General features: G+C 42.4%; 2 protein-coding genes and 1 pseudogene across 4 annotated transcripts in view; 1 reads left to right on the forward strand and 2 right to left on the reverse strand.

Moving 5' to 3' along the window:
- Positions 1-12,005, reverse strand: part of EXD2 (exonuclease 3'-5' domain containing 2) — an 87,912-nt gene extending 75,907 nt beyond the window's left edge. The window contains exon 1 of the mRNA XM_086709444.1: positions 11,612-12,005. The gene's annotated coding sequence lies outside the window, so the exon portion shown is untranslated. The remainder of the gene's footprint in view (positions 1-11,611) is intronic.
- Positions 12,006-12,209: 204 nt separating this feature from the next.
- Positions 12,210-21,545, forward strand: part of DCAF5 (DDB1 and CUL4 associated factor 5) — a 109,915-nt gene continuing 100,579 nt past the window's right edge. The window contains exon 1 of one of the 3 annotated variants that reach the window (XM_086709441.1): positions 12,210-12,363. Coding sequence is in view for 1 of the 3 variants with exons in the window: in XM_086709440.1 (XP_086565566.1) it covers positions 12,329-12,542 (214 nt within the window). In the remaining 2 variants the exon portion in view is untranslated. Of the gene's footprint in view, positions 12,543-12,741; positions 12,896-21,545 lie in introns of those variants that run through there. The other 2 variants (XM_086709440.1, XM_086709442.1) reach the window with 2 other exon arrangements.
- LOC147579866 (uncharacterized) lies at positions 12,755-20,458 on the reverse strand (annotated as a pseudogene).

Consider the following 21,545-nt stretch of genomic DNA (forward strand, 5'->3'; position numbering starts at 1 on the left):
CATGACCTGAGCTGAAGTCAGACACTTAACTGCCTGAGCCATCCAGGTGACCCTAGCTTTTTGTTGCTTTTGAGGTATTTTACAACTCTGTAAACTGTAGAGAACTAATAGTAATGCATAATAATTCTTGTCTATAGACATGAAATAAATTCTGTCCAGTGGAAATTTAGTGGACTAGCCTCCTCCAATATGGGTAGAAGTCAATTTTGCTTTCTTTTCAAGTTCAATTTTCCTGACCTATAAATGTGGATTCACCTTTGGACATCTCACTGGCTAACTTATTAATAGTGGTTAAAACCTTTAACACATTTCATTTTATATCTGTATAAGTCATGATTTTAATTTTTTTAAAGATTTCTTTTCTTTTGAGAGAGAGAGAGAGAGAGAGAGAGCGTGCGCGCACACACTTGAGCAGATGAGAGGGGCAGAGGGAGAAAGAGAGAATCCCAAGAAGGCTCTATCCTCAGGGCAGAACCCAGCTTGGGACTTGATCCCATGACTCTGGGTCACGACCTGAGCTGAAATCCAGAATCAGACACTCAACTGACTGAGCCACGCAGGTATCCCATGATTTTAATTTTTTTACAGTTTTTAAAAATTTTCCTTTAACAGAGGTGGGATTGTTGTTGTTTTGCTTCTTATTGCTATATTCTGGCTATTATTCTTACACTTTGCTTAAAAAGAAAAAGAACAGCCAGCTTCTCTGAGGCCCATCCCACTCACCTGCTTAATTCTTTTTCTCTTAACCTTATCTGCTGTATTCATGTAACTCCCCCTTCAGTCAAGCAAAGACTTTGGCCAATTATTTCCCTCTACCATAAGCCCTGTCATTATCCTGGGTGACTTCAACAATCGACAAGATGATCTGTCCACTAGGGTCCTGGCCACTCATTCCTTTGATCTCAATATCCTTTTCCTTGACTTCACAGGAGTCACCTACTCCTGCCATCACCCTTTGGACCCTGTCATCATAACTGTGTCAGTTTCAGAATCACTAATTCAAACATCTTCTTTACAATCTCTTCTCCTTCCAAATTGTCTGTTAACTACTCCTACAGCTTTTTTCAACCTCATCGGCACCTTCGTTCATTGACCCTCATCAGCTTTCTTTCAATTCCTTTCTTGTTCTCCCTCCTTCACTTTTTTTATTAAAAAAATTTTTTTAACGTTTATTTATTATTGAGAGACAGAGTGTGAACAGGGGAGGGGCAGAGAGAGAGGGAGACACAGAATCCGAAGCAGGCTCCAGGCTCTGAGCTGTCAGCACAGAGCCTGACATGGGGCTTGAACTCACAAACCTCAAGATCATGACCTGAGCCGAAGTCAGACGCTTAACCGACTGAGCCACCCAGGTGCCCCTCCCTCCTTCACTTTTAAAGTTTATTTATTTGAGAGAGAGACAGAGAGAGAGAGAGAGAGGGAGGCCTGTGGGGGCTGGGCTGGAACCCATGAACCGTGAGATCATGACCTGAACAGAAATCAAGAGTCGGATGCGCAATTGATTGAGCCACTCAAGCGCCCCTCTTATTCTCCCACCTGATCTAGGTTAGATTCCATGAACTATAATTTCACTGTTTTGTCAACCTAAACAACCCTAAACTCCATTGTTCCTCTTTTTTTTTTTCTTTTTTCAGTGCATCTACCTGGAAAATCCCAAACCTAAATGAACTGTTTTCTTTACGGCCCTGGTTATGGGCAGTTTGTATACTGCTTATTGGTTCCAGAGAATGTCCAAATGAGCCCTAAACATCATTCAGGTTGGGTTATCTTGCTCTCCTGTTTTCTGTTAATTCAGTCATTTCCTCTCTCATCAAACTTTGGTTCCCCCCTTCTTGCCCTATATTCTCAGTAGATGACCGTCTTCCTTGACAGAAAAAAGTAGAAACTATCACATGGGCACTCCCCATCTTCTTCCTATAATCTTATAATCCTACCTTCACCTGTACCCATCCTGTCTTCTCTCTCTCCTACATCAGTGAAGAAGCAGTCCTTCCTTCTAACTAGGGCCAAATTCTTTTCCTGTGCTTTGTATCTCTTCTGCCCTGCTTCCTCAGAACTCCTCCTTGTAGACTGCACAGTCTGGTTTCATCTGTGTATCTTTTTCAATTTTTCCCTCTGAACAGGGTCCTTCACAATGTTTTTGAAACATTCTCAACCTTTTTTTTTCCCCCATTAAAAAACAAAGGGGGCACCTGGGTGGCTCAGTTGGTTGGGCGTTGGACTTCAGCTCAGGTCATGATCTCACTGCTTCTGGGTAGAAGCCCTGCATTGAGCTCTGTGCTGACAGCTCAGAGCCTGGAGTCTGCTTCAGATTCTGTCTCTCCCTCTCTCTCTGCCTCTCCCCAACTTGCACTCTGTCTCTGTCAAAAATAAATAAACATTTAAAACAACGACGACGACGACAACAACAATAACAAAACCTTCCTGGATCCTAATTTCCTTTCTAGTTACTCATCTAACTGCCTCCATTTTCCTTCCTTCCACTCACTGTTCAGCCATTTGGGTCCCACATTATCATACCCCTGAAGGAGCTCTGATTGAGATCTTGGGTGTCTCACTAGTGAAGCATTGGTGTCAACAAATCCAACATTTTTCAGTCATCTTGTTGACTTTTCAACAACAATTGACACAATAGATCATTCTCTCCTTGAAATGCTGTTTTGTCCCAGGTTCCATAACAATACTTCTCCACTTTTTTTTTCATACTTCTGGCTAGTATATCCTCCTTGCAAGTATATCCTCCTCTACCCAGGCATTAAACCCAAACGTCTCTTCTTCTACTAAGCAGAAGCCTTCTCTCTTCTTCCCACTTAGTATCACTCCTGAATATTCTTGTCCATGCCTAAGACTTTACCACCACCTCACGTCAACAACTCCAGCCTTGATCGTGCGTCTGAGCTCAGGCTGCTATCAATTTTTATTGGAAGTCTCAGAGGTACCTCAAATTCAATATGTATGTAACTGAACTCATGGTTTCCCCCTCAAAACTTAGCTTTTTCCAGGGGTTCTATATACCTAGGCATTTCCCTAATGTCTTGCCTCTACTCTCTCGAATCCACCATCAGATTCTTTTTATATTAAATCCGTCTACTTCTCTCCAACTCCACTTTTAGTCGTCTTGTCTAAGCTACCATATTTTCTCCCCTGTATTACTGTAAAACTTCTTAATCATCTACTTCAATCCACTCCCAATCCTTTCTTCTTACAGCAAAATAATCTTATAAAATGCATGTTTGATCATATAAGCCCCCTGTTAAAGAGCCTTCAGTGACTTTTAAAGACTGAAGTCTTTAATAGGGCCAGGTCCTTGCAGAATCTAGCAGCTATCTAACTTCACCCTCACCTGATACCATGTCCCCATCCCACCTTCCGCCACACGGGCCTTCTAGGTTTCTCCCCACACATAGCCTTTGCATGTGCTGTAACCTTTGCTTGGAGCACCTCCCTCCCCCAACCATCCACTTGGTCTCATTCACACCTACCTGTCCTTTAGATTACAGCTCTCTTTAATGTCTCTGATAGGATTCCCTCTTTTAATCTCTCACTGCCATCATCATCATAGCTAATACTCAGTCAGGTTTAATACAAATTGGATACTGATCTAAGGGCTCTACCAATAAGAATTTATTTATCATAACAACTCCATTGAATGCACGTGGAAACTGAGGCATCACATACTTTCATGTACCACAACTGTTATTTTCCTTACATGCAAAATGGAACAATAGTACTTTCTTCCCAGGGTGGTTGAGAAAATTAAATGAGTCTATAAAAGACTCAGAACAGTGCCAGCCACATAATAAATGTCCAGTAGATGTTAGCAATTGTTATTGTTGTAATCTTACATTTACTGCCTGATTATCTGATTAGACTCTGTTTCTGTCCTGTAAGTACTTTGAACATTGGTTCTTCTTTTTTGCTATTATATCCTTTATGCCTACCCAGGGCAGTGGCACACAGTGAATGTTCAATGAACATTTCTCGAATGAATGAATAATTAATTCATGTCCAACTGCACAGGATTGTTAGAAGGCTAAAAGAAATGTGTGTTAGGTACTTTTAAAAACTACATAGGGACATAGAGATGTTAAACATTTAAAGGGTAAACTGTGATGCTAATGTAAGCATGACCAGAATCTTAGGAGGAAAAAAAAAAAAAACCAAACTAATATGGGTTAGATTTATCAGAGAAGGGATTCATAGATGTATAGAATTTGGATGGATGAAGTGGACCTCAAGATATGTAAAGGACTGTCGAGAGTACGTGGAGATATATAGGGAAGTAGTTGGTATGTGATGAACAGTAACAGGAAATCTAGTTACAGATTTGGCTGAGACATATCACAGAGGGACTTCACAGGCAGATAAAGGAGTCTGGACCTGGCATGAAAGAGAAAAGGGAGAGTCTTGAGCAGGAGCATTTCAGGAAGATTCCTTCATCCAACTACTAGTGAGCCAGGAACTCTTCTTCATGCTGTAGATTCAATGGTGACCCAAACAAACTTTGGATGGTGAAGGGATTTGACCAGATGATTTCTGAGATCCTATAAGTTTTATCATTTTGTGATTTGAATAATAATTATCTTCTAGCAAACTCATCACCAGCTCCACCTTAAATGGGATCTGTAGTTAAGAACATTAATTATGTTCATGTAGTTTATTCAGAAGGAAGGGGGAAACATTTCATAAACACACGCTGTGGTCAGTTCATTCTCCAGCAGCCTGTCTTTGATTACCACTGAATCCATAAAGGCAATTTAAATTTGACTTCTGTACCAGAGAATCTCCTTTTTTCTCCTTGGGCGTACTTTACTTTGGGGAAGGGGAATTGCCCAATTTTATTTTCCAAATGGTATTTGAACACTAAAAATGCTCAGTAAACATTATAAATCCATGGGACCATCTCTGGAAAAGAAATCTTGGCTGTATGACCACATACCTATTGCAATACACAATAACTATTTTTAACAGTTTCTCATACCACTCACTAGGGGCTATTCATATGGAAGCCTAAAATTAAAAATAATTAAAAATAAAAGTAAAAGCAGCTGGCTCATGATGATTTTGTCAAGGAAACTTCAAATATACAAAACGCAGATGGTTAGTATAGAATATCACAGAAAATGTCACTGAATAATCCTGGCCATTGAGAATTTCTGCGCACTTTCACTCCATAAAGTTTATTTCAAACTAGACTTCATTCACCATGAAGAATTATGCACGGCAAACTTGAACTAAACATCTGGAAAGTAAGTTGGAATATGATTTGAAAATTCTGGGGCGCCTGGGTGGCGCAGTCGGTTAAGCGTCCGACTTCCGCCAGGTCACGATCTCGCGGTCCGTGAGTTCGAGCCCCGCGTCAGGCTCTGGGCTGATGGCTCAGAGCCTGGAGCCTGTTTCCGTTTCTGTGCCTCCCTCTCTCTCTGCCCCTCCCCCGTTCATGCTCTGTCTCTCTCTGTCCCAAAAATAAATAAACGTTGAAAAAAAAAATTCTAATAACAAGTAATATTCTAACTTTACTGAATTCAATTACTACACAGCCTGGGAATTCATTTCAAGACCTGTGAAAAATGCCCCCTTTAAAAAAAGAATTAGAAATCAATGAACAGAAGGAAATTTGGGAAATTTGCAAATATGTGGAAAATAAACACTCTCAAATAACCAGTGTGTCATGGAAGAAATTATAAGGGAAATTAGCAAACACCTTAAGATGAATGAAAATAGACAACATACAAAAATGTACAGGATGCAGTTAAAATAGTGCTTAAAGAGAAATGAAAGAAATGGGGTGCCTGGGTGGCTCAGTCGGTTGAGCATCTGACTTCGGCTCAGGTCATGATCTCTGCATCAGACTCTGTGCTGACAGCTCAGAGCATGGAGCCTGCTTTGGATTCTGTGTCTCCCTCTCTCTCTGCCCCTCCCCTGCTCACACCCTGTCTGTCTCTCTGTCCCTCAAAAATAAATATTAAAAAAAAAGAGAAATGAAAAGCTGTAAACATCTATATCAAAAAGATCTCAAATATGTAACAGCCTTCCAACTTAAAAAATTAGAAAAAGACTAAACCCAAAGCAAGCAGAAGGAAGTAAATTATAAAGACCACAGAAAAAATAAGTGAAAAAGAGAAGAAAAACAATAAACAAAACCAAATGTTGCTTCTTTGAAAATATCAACAAAATTGACATGTCTTTATCTAGACCAAGAAAAAAAAAAAGAGATGGAAAATTCAAATTACTAGAATTAAGAATGAAAGAGCTGATATTACCACCAACAGAAAGAAAAAAATTATAAGGGAGTATTATCAAAATGCCAACAACTTGAATAACCTAGGTGAATTCCTTGAAGCACACAAACTACCAAAACTGAATCAAAAAGAAACAGAACATCTGAATAAAACTGTAACACGTGAAGACATTAAAGCAGTAATCAAAACCTTCCCACAAAGAAAAGCCTAGGCGAGGTGATGTCCCTAGTAAATTCTACCAAAAGTTTATTAAAAAAAAAAAAAAAAAAAAAAAAAAAGCTTTATCTTCTTTTTTTTTTTTTTAAAGTAAACTCTACCCCCCAACGTGGGCTTAAACTCATGACCCTGAGAGCAAGAGTCCCATGCTCTACTGACTAAGCCGGCCAGGTGCACCACTACCAAATGTTTCAAAAAGGTTAATGCTAATCCTTCACAGACTCTTCCCACAAATAGAGAATGGACTTCCTGGCTCCTTTTATGAGGCCCTGATCCCAAACCAGACAAAGATATCCTAAGAAAACCAAAGACCAGGGCTGCCTGGGTGGCTTTGTAGGTTAAGTGTTCGACTTTTGATTTTGGCTCAGGTCATGATGTCACAGTCGTGAGATCAAGCCCGCTGCTATCACTGTGGCTACTAAGGGCTCTGAGCTGCCTGGAACCAGCTTAAGATTCTTTTGGGGCGCCTGGGTGGTTCAGCTGACTCCGGCTCAGGTCATGATCCCATGGCTTGTGAGTTCGAGCCCCACATCAGGCTCTGTGCTGACAGCTCAGAGCCTGGAGCCTGCTTCAGATTCTATGTCTCCCTCTCTTTCTGCCCCTCCCCTGCTCCTGCACTCTCTCTCTCAAAAATAAATAAAAACATTAAAAACATTAAAAAAAAAAAAAAGATTCTCTCTCTCCTACTCCGTCTGCCCTTCCCCCAGCTTGCTAGCACACACACCCTTTATCTTAAAAAGAAAATACCAGCAAGGTGAATCCAGCAATGAATATAAAGGATTAAATTTGATGACCAAATAGGGAATGGAAGATTGGTTTAACAAAATCAATCAACATAATGTAGCAAAGGACAAAACCATATGATCATCTCAATGAACAAAGAAAAAGCATTTGACAAAATCTAACACCCTTTCATAATAAAAAAACATTCTACAATTTGGAATAAAAAGGAACTCCTGCAACCTGATAAGGGAATCACGTGACACCTACAGCTAACATAGTATTTGGGGGTGACTAAAAGATGAAATCTTTCGCCCTAATATCAGGAGTAAGACAAGATGTCCATTATTACTACTTCTATTCAACATTGTATAGAGGTTCTGGCCAAGTCAGTTGGGTAAGAAAAAGAAATAAAAGGCATCTGGATTTCTAGGAGTCTATAAGATGATCTTGTATATAAAAAATTTGAGAAACATACACAAAACTTCAGAGCTAATAAATTGGTTAAGCAGGTTTGAATGATACAAGGTCAATATATAAAAACCTATTGCATTTCTAATTTTTTTTTACATTTTTATTTATTTATGAGAGAGAGAGAGAGAGAGTGTGTGCACACATGTGGGGGAGGGGCAAAGAGAGAATGAGACACAGAATCCAAAACAGGCTCTAGGCTCTGAGCGGTCAGGACAGAGCCCCACCTGAGGCTCAGGCTCACAAACCATGAGATCATGACCTGAACCGAAGTCAGACGCTTAACCGACTGAGCCACCCAGGCATCCCTTGCATTTCTGTACACTAGCAATTTGATGAGGAAAGAACAGTCTTTTTAGAAAAATGGTGGTAGGACAGCTGGATGTTCGCATGCAAAAGAACAAACGTAGACCCTGACCTCACACTGTATGAACAAAAATGAACTTAAAATGGATCATAGACTTAAATGTAAGAACAAAAACTATAAAACAATATCCTCTGATTCTATATATCTTGTTGGAGGAATTTGTATTTAAATAGATTTTTTTTTTCAAAATGAAAATTGACTGCTGTCTATTTGAAACGGCCAATAAATAACATCCTTTAAAATTTGAAAGTCAAATTATATGTATAGTTAAGACGTTGATCTTTGTCTGAGTTAATATCTCTTATCTATGAGTAGCAGTTTATCTTACTTTAGAGTTGAAAATGTTTTTTAAATGATTACTTATTTAGAGAGAGCATGCATGTACATGCGTGTGAATGGCCAGGGGTGGGGGGGGGGGAGCTGAAGGAGAGAGAGAGCAAGAGAGAGTGAGAGAGAATACCAAGCAGGCTCCACTCTCAGTGCAGAGCCCAGCCCTGGGCTTGATCTCAGGAACCATGAGATCATGACCTGAGCCAAAATCAAGAGTTGGACGCTTAACCAACTGAGCCACCCTGATGCCCCTAGAATTAAAAATGTTTTAAGTGAAACATTTCTGATGATGGTAGATTCCATATGTAGCTCTTAATATGCTAAAATTTAGTAAATGTGTGAGAAGGGTCTTAGTATTTTCTTAGTTGTTTTTTTTTAACAATTTCTTTTTTTAAATTTTTTACATAATCTCTACACCCAATGTGGGGCTTGAACTTAACCCCAAGATCAAGAGTTGTATGCTCCATTCATTGAGCCATCCAGATTACCCCTAAACAATTTCTAATGTTTGAGCATTTCCTTAGCATCTAGTCAGTTTTTAAAGATTCTTTACTCCTCCTTCAGTGATAATCAGGACCAAACAAAATAGAAATCAAAGAACAAATGAATTTCTGGGAACTCTATGTTTGATCAATATTCAACCCATGGTGGAGCAAAGAGTAAGGGTTCCCATGTTAAATAATTCCCATATCTAGATTTTTTCAGAATGAATTTTCAAAACAGCATTTTTCTAGAATGAAATTCAAAACAGTGTCAATATACTGGCATTTCTGAGCCTAGGTAAGAAAAATAAGAATTTTTCACTCTTCTTCCTTTTTCTCTGCGCATTCTATGCAGTGGTTAGATTATTCAAGAGTCCAATTTCATTTGCTATTTTTGAGCTAAGTACACTGGACTTTTCACAATGAATGCCTATATCAGAAAGGCCAAGCTCATATGGTCACTGAAGTTGATTAAATGTTATATAGTTACGTACGATATTATTAGTTTGAAATAAATGACACAAGAGACTATGTTAAATTCTTAATAAAAGCAAATAGATATCGTGGGGCTTGATCTTTTGAAGCTGGGCTGTATTATAGGTAGAACTGCCAGATTTAACAAAAGATACAGGATGCTCCAATTCTATTTGAATTTCAGATAAACAATGAATAATTTAGTATAAGTGTATCCTAAAAATTGCATAGGAAAAACATATGCTAAGAAAATATTCATTGTTTATCTGAATTCATATTGAACTGGGCATCCTGCATTTTATCTGGCAACCCCAATTATGGGAAAAGAGGGAGAGAGATTTTATGCATTCTCCTTACAAAAGGCTGCCCAGACTAGCAGTAGGAAATAAACAGACTGAGTGGTCCTACATTTCTGTCCTGGTTGGTCACTGAACAGTTAAGGAAGTTTCTAGCAAAGTCCTAGAATTGGGCTGGCTTGTGATCAGATTCTGGTCTATTTTTAGGCTGTGGTAAATGGGACAGTTATTCCAGGGATTGGGGAAAAGCAAGTCACATTTAAAGTTGTGGAGAGGAGATATATGCCTAAGAGGGGAGAGGAGAGTGTGTCATATATCGCCACAGTAAAGGCCACTTCAACCACATCATTACTGTGTCCATCTTCTCCATCCCAAGCAAATAAGGTAGGTATAAGTGATGTCTCATTAATCTGGAAGGTGTCAGATGACTCCTGCTTTTGAAACTGTGGATTGAGTACGCCAGGCAAAGGAAAAGTGAGATGGGAAACTGGCCTTGAAATCATCTCCACTGCAATGAAGCATAGATATCTTAAACTCAATCCTTCCAAAACTGAAGTCATTACCTTCCCCTCCAGATTCTTCCTCACTCCCTAAGTTCATTCAAATATTCAACAAATATTCAAGTGGCCACTAAGTGCCAGCACGTGCTGGCTCTGGACACACATGGGTAAGCAGACAGGCATGGTTCCTGCTCTCAGCTTACAGCAGAGTTGGGGATGCTCTGCTAAAATCACACAAATACATGTTTAATTACGTTATGATATTGCTATGAAGAAAAGATATTGGGTGCTAAAAAATCATTAATCAAGCTGGTATACATACTGTTACTGATCTTTATGGGGCTATTATAATGCATAAACACCGTGAAGCATCCGGAGAACAAAACTTTTTAAAACAGAAAGCACTACACATTGTCCTGTTTAGGAAAATCATATTCCATTAGAACCATGATTTCTGAAATTTGGTGAATTTCTAAGTTCAGCAACATTTGTTAAAACATTGACCTTTAGGGGCGCCTGGGTGGCTCAGTCGGTTGAGCATCCGACTTCCGCTCAGGTCACGATCTCACGGTCTGTGAGTTCGAGCCCCGCGTCGGGCTCTGGGCTGATGGCTCACAGCCTGGAGCCTACTTCCGATTCTGTGTCTCCCTCTCTCTCTGACCCTCCCCCGTTCATGCTCTGTCTCTGTCTCAAAAATAAATAAACGTTAAAAAAAAAAAAACGTTGACCTTTAACTTACTCGCATATTTGTTATTGGTATAATTACTTATTGCAAAAAATAGAAGTAGGTGATTTTGCTTGATTGGGTGTCCTTTTCCATGTTCAGTCCACCTTTCATGGCTGCGTGCGCTCAACTGCCCATGCGCTATCTCTGATACAGAGGATGGAATTCCTGCTAAATTGGAAGGGCGAAAAGGACACCTGCCTATTTTAGTAGCTCACCATGGTTTATTTTAACGACAGGGGATAGGTTCTAGGAAAAGTACAATACACTGACAGGGGGATTTTACTGTATCTGGTAGAATTCCAAAGCACTTAACACTCAAGTCTCCTTACTGGGGTCAACACGCGGAGGGAGGCTCCCCGCCTGCTGAAGTGCAGCTACTTCTGGCCTGGAACGTAGCTGCTGGTTAACAGCTGTACAGCCTCAGAGCTCTACGCTCAAGACCTTGAAGAGGAGCTCACTGCACCCAACTAAATAACGGATGTTGCTATTTTCGAATAATGCTTCTTGCATCTTGCGAATGTACCTGGAACTCATGGACAGTACTTTGTGTCTCAGAGCTTCTCAACTCAGTTTGGGCAATTTTCGCCCCATGTATTAGGCCCCGCCCCCCTTTCCCATATACCACTCTATTATTATCTATTATTATCTACCAGACCGATAGCCTTTTTACTGAATGGCTGAAGGAAGGGAGAACTGCACTGGGGTGGAGGTGGGGGTGGGCAGTGTTAAAAATTTACTTGGTGGGGGAGGGACGGGTGCACTCACAAAACCCCCAAGCTGCCTTACCCAAAGTGTCCAGTCCTAACTCCTGGTTCCCTTCCCTTGGACAGGGTTCGGGCGGCCCCAGGATGAGACGAACCGAGGGAGGGCGACCAGAGCCTGTCCTCCACCCGTCTGCCACTCCGGGCTGCATTTTCCCCACCGGAAAAAAAGAGCGGGCAGCCGACCTCGTCCCGGAGCCGGGCCCGCCGGCGGCGAAGGAGTGCCGGCCACCGGGGGAGGAAGGCGAGCCCGCAGCCCCGCGGCCGCTCCGTTTGTTACGCGCCCTCAACTTCACAGAGTGCGGCCGCTCAGGGGGCGCAGCGCGGGGAGGAGCTGGGGCGGGAAAGCCGCGCCGCCGCCCGCGGTCTCCAGGCCAGCCGCCCGCGTTCTTCCGGCCAGCAGCCCGCGGCGGGGGAGGGGCAGCCGCCACCCGCGTTCTCCCGGCACCGGCCGCCGGCGGAAGGGCCGCGCGGCGCGGAAGCGCGGCCGCAGCTGAGGATCAGCTGCTGGAGGAGGCGGAGAAGGAGAGGGAGGAGCCTAGGGGGGGAAAGGGAGGGAGGGGACCCTCTGGAAGCCGCGAACGCCACCGAGTGTCTGCACACCTCGCTCCGTCTGCCATGGCTGGTTAAAGAACCATCCGGATCGCAGCGCGGGGGGAGGGCTGGGTGGGGGGAGAGCGGCGGCCGCGCGTGAGGCCGAGGGAGGGGCGGCGGCGCGAGCGGCGGCGGCGGCGGTTCCAGCATGAAGAGGAGAGCTGGCCTGGGGGGCAGCATGAGGTCAGTGGTGGGCTTCTTGTCCCAGCGGGGCTTGCATGGGGACCCCCTGCTCACTCAGGACTTTCAGAGGAGACGCCTGCGGGGCTGCAGAAACCTCTACAAGAAGGACCTCCTCGGCCACTTCGGCTGTGTCAATGCCATTGAATTCTCCAACAATGGAGGCCAGTGGCTGGTCTCAGGTAAATCAACCCCCTTCCCCGCCCCGCGCCTCCCGGCCCCTCTCCACCCTCCCCTTTCGCTCTCCCTCGCTACCCTCCTTCTGCCCTCCGTCCCCACCCCCTCCCTCCTCAACCCCCCTTCTGCGGTGGGAAGGTTTGGTGTCAAATTCAAACCCTTGCAGGGGGAGGGTGGGGAGGGAGAGGATGTCTTCTGTAAAAAAGACCTAAAATGGTTGACAGGTCCTTAATTCGCTTTATCCCAAGTGTAAAGTGGTCTCTCCTGATGACTGCCCTGGACGCGTGGGTCGGGGAGGGGGCGAGACTACCGCCTGACAAAGTTTGATGGGAAACTCTTCCTCGGTGTACTTTAAAAGGTGCGGGGGGCATTTTGGGGATTCGGAGGGGGAGGAGGCCGAGGCGCGCCGGAGGCCAGGGGGAGCTCGAGTCCCCGGCGCCGGCGTCCGGGAGAAGGGGCCTGGGGGCCAGGGGGCCGGGCGGTGACAGGGCTGGCCGCCCAGGGGTCGCGGGCCGCGACCCGGGGGCTGGCTGGGTGAGCGAGGAGAGGAGCCGGGCGGGCGGGTGGCTGTTGGCCGCCCCCTCGACGCCCTGAGGGGCCCGGCCCCATCTCCCTCCGCTGTGGTGGCCTCTTCCGCGTCGTGTTTTTCTTATGGTGTGGGCAGTGCCAAGGACTCTGGAGGCTGAGGGGCACCCGCCTGAACTTGAATGCGCAACTTGTGAGGCTGGGGGTGGTGGGTGGGCGACCCTGGGAGACTTGTTGGCTGCAGCCCCGCGCCCGCCCCTTTGCCCGCGGCTACCGTTGCAGGTGGTCTCCGCACCTCCTCCCTCCCGCCCAGCTGGGCTGGGCTGCCCCCGGGCTCCCCCTCCGGTGTGGGGAAAGTGGCGAAATCGAGGCCGGGGCTCCGGCCGGGCGGTGTAGGCCTCGCTCTCCCGGGGCTCCTAGCGACAGGCAGCTGAATCGATAGCCTATTGCTCCCGGGGAGGCCCGGGCCGGGCGGGCCGCGGCGACAGCTGCCCCGGGGGAGGTGCGCCTGCTGCCCGCGGGGGAGTTCGCCGCCGCCGCCCTCCTCCGGGGGGTCTCGGGGCCTAGGCGGGCGAGTGGGGATGGGTCCGCTGCGGGGGGAGGGGGGGGCCTCCCCGAAAGCGGGCGAAGACGGCGGATCTGGCGTTCCGCTCGCCTTCTCCCCTGCTCCGTCCCTTTTCCTGCATTGAGAGGGAGGAAGCGGGAGCCCCGCGCTGGACGTGGCGCTTCGCTTCACCCAGGCCGGTCCCCGAATGGTTTTCTAATTTACGTCAGTGGGCAGCTGGCCAGAAACTTCTGGGATCATAGCAAAGCATCCGTCGTCTTCGCGAGTAACAGTCGGAAGTGACACAGGCGTGCAGTCCAATTTAGGGGTAGCAGAGAGAAGACTCGTGTGATCATTTTCGCGATAAACCTTCTGGGGTTTCTCCAGAACTGACTTGACTTTTCCACCCCAGATCGTTTTCTCTTTGACTAGGTAGAGTTTAACCCTAGATCATCCCTTGAAGAAACCTGATACTCCACTTCAAGGCATACCCCAAACAAAAGCTTCCTTCCCCGATACTGCCAAAAATTCCAAGGGCAAAAGTGGGGAAGAGCTCTAAAGAGCTCACAGGGTTGTTTTTTTTTTCCTCCTGTATTCGTTATATTCTAGTCCCCTTTCCAGACTGATGTTTTCCAACAGATGTTCCCAGACACAAGTAAACTCTCCCTCCTGGGTGAGGGAATTTTGGGGGTACTCTTTTATAGGCCCAACTAATCATGGTAATTAAGTCATGAGTACAGTCCTACGTTGCCCAGCTTAACACTGTTAAAAAATAAGATTTATTAAGATATAATTCACATGCTACCAATTCACACATTTTAACACTTTTTTAAAAACACTAAAATGTTGCCTCCATTCTCAAGGAGTTATCCTTGTGCAGGACCTTCCCCTATGTCTTAAAAATGAACCCTATTTTCTCTAGTCTTGGCCAGTTTGTTTCCCTTATCTTAATTTTAGTATGTAGAAAAGGAGAGTCCTTCCCACAGAGCAGGCTATGGCAAACCTCCTGGTTTAGGCATTTATTTCCTTATTTTTCTAGGCCTGAGTTGCCCATCTCCATCAGTGCTTTCTGGGTTTCAGTCTTCTTTGCCCCTTACTCCTCCTCCTTCCCCTCACACTTCCTCTAGCTCAGTCCTTCCTGTTTCCTTTTTATCTACTCTTGTCCTCCTTCCTAGTCCTTGCAGCAGGCTCCCCGCTACCCACCCCCCCTCCAAGTTTAGCTCAGATACACTTAGCTTTCCTTATTTATTTCCTAAACGTAGAGTTTTGGTTAAAAGCCTTTTTAGCTATTCACCTTCCATTAACAGTACAATTTATGCTAACAGAAAATTCCTCCTGTTTGCTTCAGATTAGGAAGCCCCCCTCTGGGAGCCATAAATACACCTTAACTTGTTAAAGCTAATTAAATATTGTTCTGGGAAGTCCTTCAATAATCTCCGATTTAAAACTATTTAAAGTGTCATGTTTACATTTTCTCTTATCTATCATGTCCTTCAGTTAACACCTGAGAGGAGGGGCTCTTAGTGTTTTTGAGGCTAATGCTATCTATCCCTAATGTTTCACAATAATGTGGTAAGTAGGAGGCCAGACTTTGGGATGGTAATGAGATTACCTTTATGCATTTTGTCCTTGTTCTTGTATCTTGGATTGGTTAAAGCCTTTAGAAAGTGGTGATTAAAATGATAGTGTATTCATAGTTTGTTCACTGTTTTCATTTCCTAATTGTTTGGGCAGGCTCACGTTTCTTGTAACTGACACATACTGTTTGGTAGAATTAACTTAGATCTAGGGTAAAAATATTTGTATGATTCCTATGGCCTTATAAAATGCTATTTGTTAAGGATACGTTCATTGCTATTTTGTTCCTACAGCTAGCCCTTTTTCCAGGGCACAGTGATGCCAGCAGATATTAAGAGTAAACCAGAGAATATCAGGAAGGAGAAAAGATGGTCTGTTGGGAAGTGTGACTGTGACGGCAACAAGTGGGAGGATGGTTTTTTGCTGTTTTAAAACATTAAAGTACTTTTCACCTAAAAAGTAGTTTTCTTTGTTGTTGATCAGAGAAAGGCGTGAACTGTGATATCATGTAAGGCAGTGTAGTATAGCATACACATGGTTGAAATCACTGCTGTGTCACTTAATGTGTGACCTAAGCCTCTCTGAGTCTGTTTCCTGGTGTATGCAGTGGGAATACCAGCATTTACCTGAAGGGCTTTTGTGAGAACTATATTAGGTAAAGTTTAGTTGGGTGCTAAACAGAGTGCCAGGCCTCTCAGAGAAAATGTGAGTTTGTTTTCTTTCTGTTTTGGATTTAGGAACTTTTGGTATCGTTATTAGCTGACACTTTTTCTTAGACTATTGGTAATGGACATGTGCAAATGGGGCAGACGGGATAGCGTTGTGACTTTGGTATAGAATGAGAAGGCACAGTGTATGTTGAAGTGCTACTTCTAAGAGATCCTACCAACATCAAGGAAGTTACGCTGAAACACATATTTAGGGGGTATCCTGGGTTTACCCTTTAAGTCTTTGGTTGCATCTAAGAATATTATTTTCCCTGAATTGATATTTAAGGCATTGGAACCTTTAGAACTAGCAGATTAATAGCCCATTAGTATGAAGTTTTGAGTTTCAGTGAGAGGTTATGATCTCTTTCTTAATGCTTATGACTAAATACATGTAGGAAAAGCGCCTTCAGAAGCTTTTCAAATAGCATCAGCAACTGTACTGTTTCGAAGTGTTAAGTAGGAATTGTGAATGGAAAGGCATTTAATTATATTTACTTGGTCATAATATTTATAACTGAGATAACTGTTTAGTCCTATTTCATTTCATATAGGTCTCTGATTTTATTATCATAAGTTAGGTAGAGATGAATAGCATGAATTCTGGAATCAGGCTGCCTGGGGATGAATATCAATTCAACTACTTGCTAACCTTTGATAAGTCACTTAGTCTGTTTCCTCAGCTATACAGTAAGGGCAGTAATACCCCACAGGGTTGTGGTGAGGATTAAATGAAATAACACTTGTAAAGTTCTTAGCACAGAGGCCTGGCCCATGCTTTTGGTCTGGTTGCCACTGCTGCAACTCACAAAAAGCTTGAACCTCACAAAAAGCTTTTGGGAGATTGACACTTTCAATATCTAACATTTATTGCACAAAGCACTGTACAATGTGAAAAATTGAGAAAGATCTCAATGAGATGCAGTTAAAAATGCTATGTAAAGAAGCTTAACCCCAGTATTGTCATCAAAGCGTGTTTTTAAGCATCAAATAATAGCTGTGATAATAACCATATGCTTAATTTGAACCTATTAATTCGATCATTTCCTTATTCCCAGTCCCAGTTCCCTGTTATGCCAATTTTCTGGAATCAGTTTTTTGTAAATAAATTCATCTAAGAGCATGTTATCTACAGGTAAGGTGTTTGGCTTTAGCCAGTGGAATAAAGTCTAACTTCATTAGAACTTCTCAGGTGTTTAATTAGAATGAATTTGTTGGTCCAGTGGTTAGTTTATCAGGGGAAATACGACCAGTGATAGGCCTGAAAAAGCTTTCAGAGTACGTACACATTTTGATAAGATGAATAGGGAATCAATTCTTGGATGTTCTTCCAGGCTTTTCTGTTTACTGATAATCCATTGCTGTGAAGGAGTTATATTTTATTCTTTGGTCTATTAATTAGTTCAACAAATAGTTTTTGAGTGCATAGTTTATAACGCAGAAGCAATGAAAACAGAGATGATGAATTGGGTATAAACCATGCTCTCAAGCTTGCATTTTAGGAACATTTGCTTATTGTTTGTAACAGTGCATGGCTCTTTTAAAAAATCTTCTCTGCTTTATGATACTTTAATTGATACTTGATTTTTCTATGGTTTATAGTACTTACTGTAGCCAATAATTCTCTTGCTTATGAGCTTTAGTGGGAAAGAGAGAAGGATCATAGAGATGGCCTTGGAGGACATTGCAATGATAAATTATAGAGATTGTGTCATAAGGATAAAGTAACATGGATATTTATAGATGCACGTTATTTTTCCCACTTGTTCTTTAGTCTGCTAATTGATATCTATCAAAGATTGGCAGATTTAGAATTATGCCCAGGTTTGTCACTTCTGCTTGAAAATAACCTATTGGGGGGAGGGGGGGAGTCACGCCTGGGTGGCTCAGTTGGTTAAGCATCCAACTTTGGCTCGGGTCATGATCTCGTGGTTTGTGAGTTCAAGCCCCGCATCAGGCTCTGTGCTGACAGCTCAGAGCCTGGAGCCTGCTTCAGATTGTGTCTCCTTCTCTCTCTGCCCCTCCCCTACTTGTGCTCTGTCTCTCTCCCTCTCTCTCAAAAATAAATAAACATTAAAAAAATAAAGTAACCTCGTGAGGTCTAACTAATGACCACCAGTCTTATGAGACATTATCACAGCAGAAAGTTGTCTTTGTCTTCTGTATTGTTTGAAGGATCATCATTAACTTGACTTATGCCAACGTGTTTTTGATGACTAAGAGTTCCTAAAAAGAGCAGTAGCCCTCAGTTATGTGTCCTGGGAACCACAAGTTATATACTCATTCACTGATTATTGATAGCTTTCATTGTACAGTTGGAATCATTTAGATCAGGGAAACTTTATTGACCAGTAAAGCTTGAAACATGGATGGATGCTGCTTTCTGAATTACAAGTTAAAAAGTGCGTTTATCTTCTTATGCATTGAGACAGATGAAGAGCGCTTCCATTGTTAATAAACAGCACTTAATTTTAATCTTTTTTTTCATGGTTTCTCATGGTTCTCATGCTTTTCTTACTGTTTTAGTCTGAATTTAGATATCCAGGAGTAGAATTAAAGCCTTTTAAGGTTAAAGGAACTAAAATCCTAATTCAAATGAAGATTATGTAGGTTAAGAAGGAATTGATTCTGTTTTCAATTTTTGGTACCCCACATAAGTATTGTCTCTTAGAGATAAAGAACTGAATGTTAATCTGTTAGGATTAACCCTTAGATTATTGTGAGAATGTGAAATTACATTTCTTTTTTATTGGATTTTTTTCTTTAAAATTTTGATTTTAATTTATAAGGGTTAGGTTACTATTTGCCCCTGTGGGTATATAGGCTGATTTTAGGTGATCTTTGAATAAATATTTACATTTTAATGGTACATTTATTTTTATATATGGAAAAGTTAACCAGCATGTATAAAACATTTTTAACGAATTTATTGCTTAAAGTGAGGTTAAATTTTAAAAAGTCAATTTAAAGAAAAATAATGGTGAATGTGTTACATGGATATGGCAAAAATCAAAAGGTGATCAAGAGGGACTGAAGCTTGAGAAATATTGCATTAGGTAGTCTTTTTTGTATCTTCTTTCTTCCTCATTGAATCAGAGAGAAGGAAAGATCTTCATTTTATGGAAAAGGAAGTGGGGAAGTGGAAAGAGGACTTGCCCAGAACTGCCTTGTTAGTCTTGGGCAGTCAGCATGCCAAGTAGGGCTCATTGCTCCCAGGCATGTGCTATTTCTTTTTTTTTTTTTTTCATTTTTTTTTTTATTTAAAAAAAAAATTTTTTTTCAACGTTTATTTATTTTTGCGACAGAGAGAGACAGAGCATGAACGGGGGAGGGGCAGAGAGAGAGGGAGACACAGAATCGGAAACAGGCTCCAGGCTCTGAGCCATCAGCCCAGAGCCCAACGCGGGGCTCGAACTCCGGGACCGCGAGATCGTGACCTGGCTGAAGTCAGACGCTTAACAGACTGCGCCACCCAGGCACCCCGGCATGTGCTATTTCTAAGTTGCCTTTTTATATTTTTCTTTCCATTTTCTTCTTATAGGGTAGTTCACCTTTTCTGGATCTCTTCTAAAAATTGAAAACTGAAAAATTAGTAATTTCTGAGCACATGTGCAACCCTTGTTGCTCCTCTTAGGTGATAAATTTTATTTCTGTGTTTTGCTGTAAATAAAGTTAACTTGTTCCATACAGGCATCTTATGTTTATTCATTAAAAATATTTAATGTGGGGGCGCCTGGGTGGCGCAGTCGGTTAAGCGCCCGACTTCAGCCAGGTCACGATCTCGCGGTCCGTGAGTTCGAGCCCCGCGTCAGGCTCTGGGCTGATGGCTCAGAGCCTGGAGCCTGTTTCCGATTCTGTGTCTCCCTCTCTCCCTGCCCCTCCCCCGTTCATGCTCTGTCTCTCTCTGTCCCAAAAATAAATAAACGTTGAAAAAAAAAATTAAAAAAAAAATATTTAATGTGAACGTACTATATATGCCTCGTTAATCTTAATAACTACAGAATAATTTTTTTTAACCTTCATTTGGCTTATAATGTGTGCCAGGCCCTCTGTTAAGCACTTTATATGTCTTATTTTAAGCCACTTGGAAAATAGCCAGTGTTACCTATAGCCTAGAAAAGACACAGGCATTTGAAGGTTTTGTATTAATCATCATAACTAAGTGTTAAAGAATCAAAAAGGGACATTGATAAATGACTGCAGAGTGTTCTGTAATGCAGAGAACAGGTAGGGCATTAGTGGAAAAATAGATACTAGAATTCATTATTTCTGGTTAAAATGAAGTGAAATAGAATTCTAAGGATGAAAAAGATTTTTATTACGTTGGCCTATTACCTTGGTCTTTGTAGAAAATTTGGTTCCAATAGCTGCTTCCCAAGTTTTTGTTCTTTTTATCGTTAATACTTATTAGTCACCACTGCCAACGTAAGCTTCCTAAAACTTAACCCTCATTATCCCACATCTGCTGCTGATCCCTCAAAAATCTGCAGTGCTCCCCAGTGTCCACCAAATTAAATAGGATATCTCACCTGACATTCAACTGAGACTGCTGTTCATAAAGATACATGTTTAACAATAAGTAGCTAATTTTTGAGCATGTCATTCATTTATCAAATATTATTTGGGGGTGTTTCATATGTCAGGCACATTTATATACATGACCACATCTAATACTTAAAAGAATCTTTCCTAAGGTAGGGTTAGTGCTGTTATCCTTATTTTACATATGAAGAAATGGGCTTAGAGAAGTTAAGTAACCATGAAGGTTCCTATAGTTTGTGGTGGAGCTGGATTTCTAGCCTGAGTCTGCTGGAACGCTGGGACGTACTAACTGCCCTGAAATTTTTAGAATGTTTTGTACATTTTAAAAGGATCTGACTTCCCCAACATTTTCTTTCTCTTGGTGCTGTCGTTCGGATACTTTGCTAACTGCTTTCTTCCCCCTTTCTGTGTAAATGAAGGGAGGGGAGTATAGCTGTGGGGATGGATCAGTGGGCTTTGAGCCAATAAGCACAGTTCTGGTCACAGCTACAGTACTCACCCCTTAAGCAGATCTCTCTTGGTGCTGGAAATCACTTCACCTGGATTTTGGTCTTGGCAGTCATCTAAAATCTTCTTCCTCACACTTTGCGTGTTCTATGCTTGCTTACATAAACCATGTAACTTCACACTGGGTTAAACTCCCCTGCTTTAGTGAGGTAGAATTAGGAGTGGGTATACTCTGGTTACCAGTTTGGTTCCTCTTCTGCATAAGACCAACTAAAGGTACAGACAACATACATGTCTTTACTGAGCCTGTAATTTGAGTTTGATGTCTGCAGAAAGCATGTGGATTGGGTACATTTGCCTGATTTCAGCCAAAAGAAATAGGTGTCTCCTCACTAGGGAATAGATGAATAATGATAAAGTGCTTTTTGGAAGAAGGTTTAAACAACGTAATATGGGCTTAATTGCCCAGAGAGCACTGGTAAGTCATTTGGAAGTGCTTTTCCACAGACACATAATATCATAAAGGGAGATATGACTCCTAGAACAGATAATAAGCCTGTTTAATCCTAAATGAACTTGAATTATAGTGTTCTTGCAAGTAAAGTTGAATCTGTCACCAGCAACTTCATTCTGCTTCTGTGAAAAAGAAGGCATTTCATTTCCAA

This window comes from Puma concolor, chromosome B3, assembly GCF_028749965.1.
Source record: "Puma concolor isolate L17-30 chromosome B3, mPumCon1.1.hap2, whole genome shotgun sequence".
Lineage (NCBI taxonomy): Eukaryota > Metazoa > Chordata > Mammalia > Carnivora > Felidae > Puma > Puma concolor.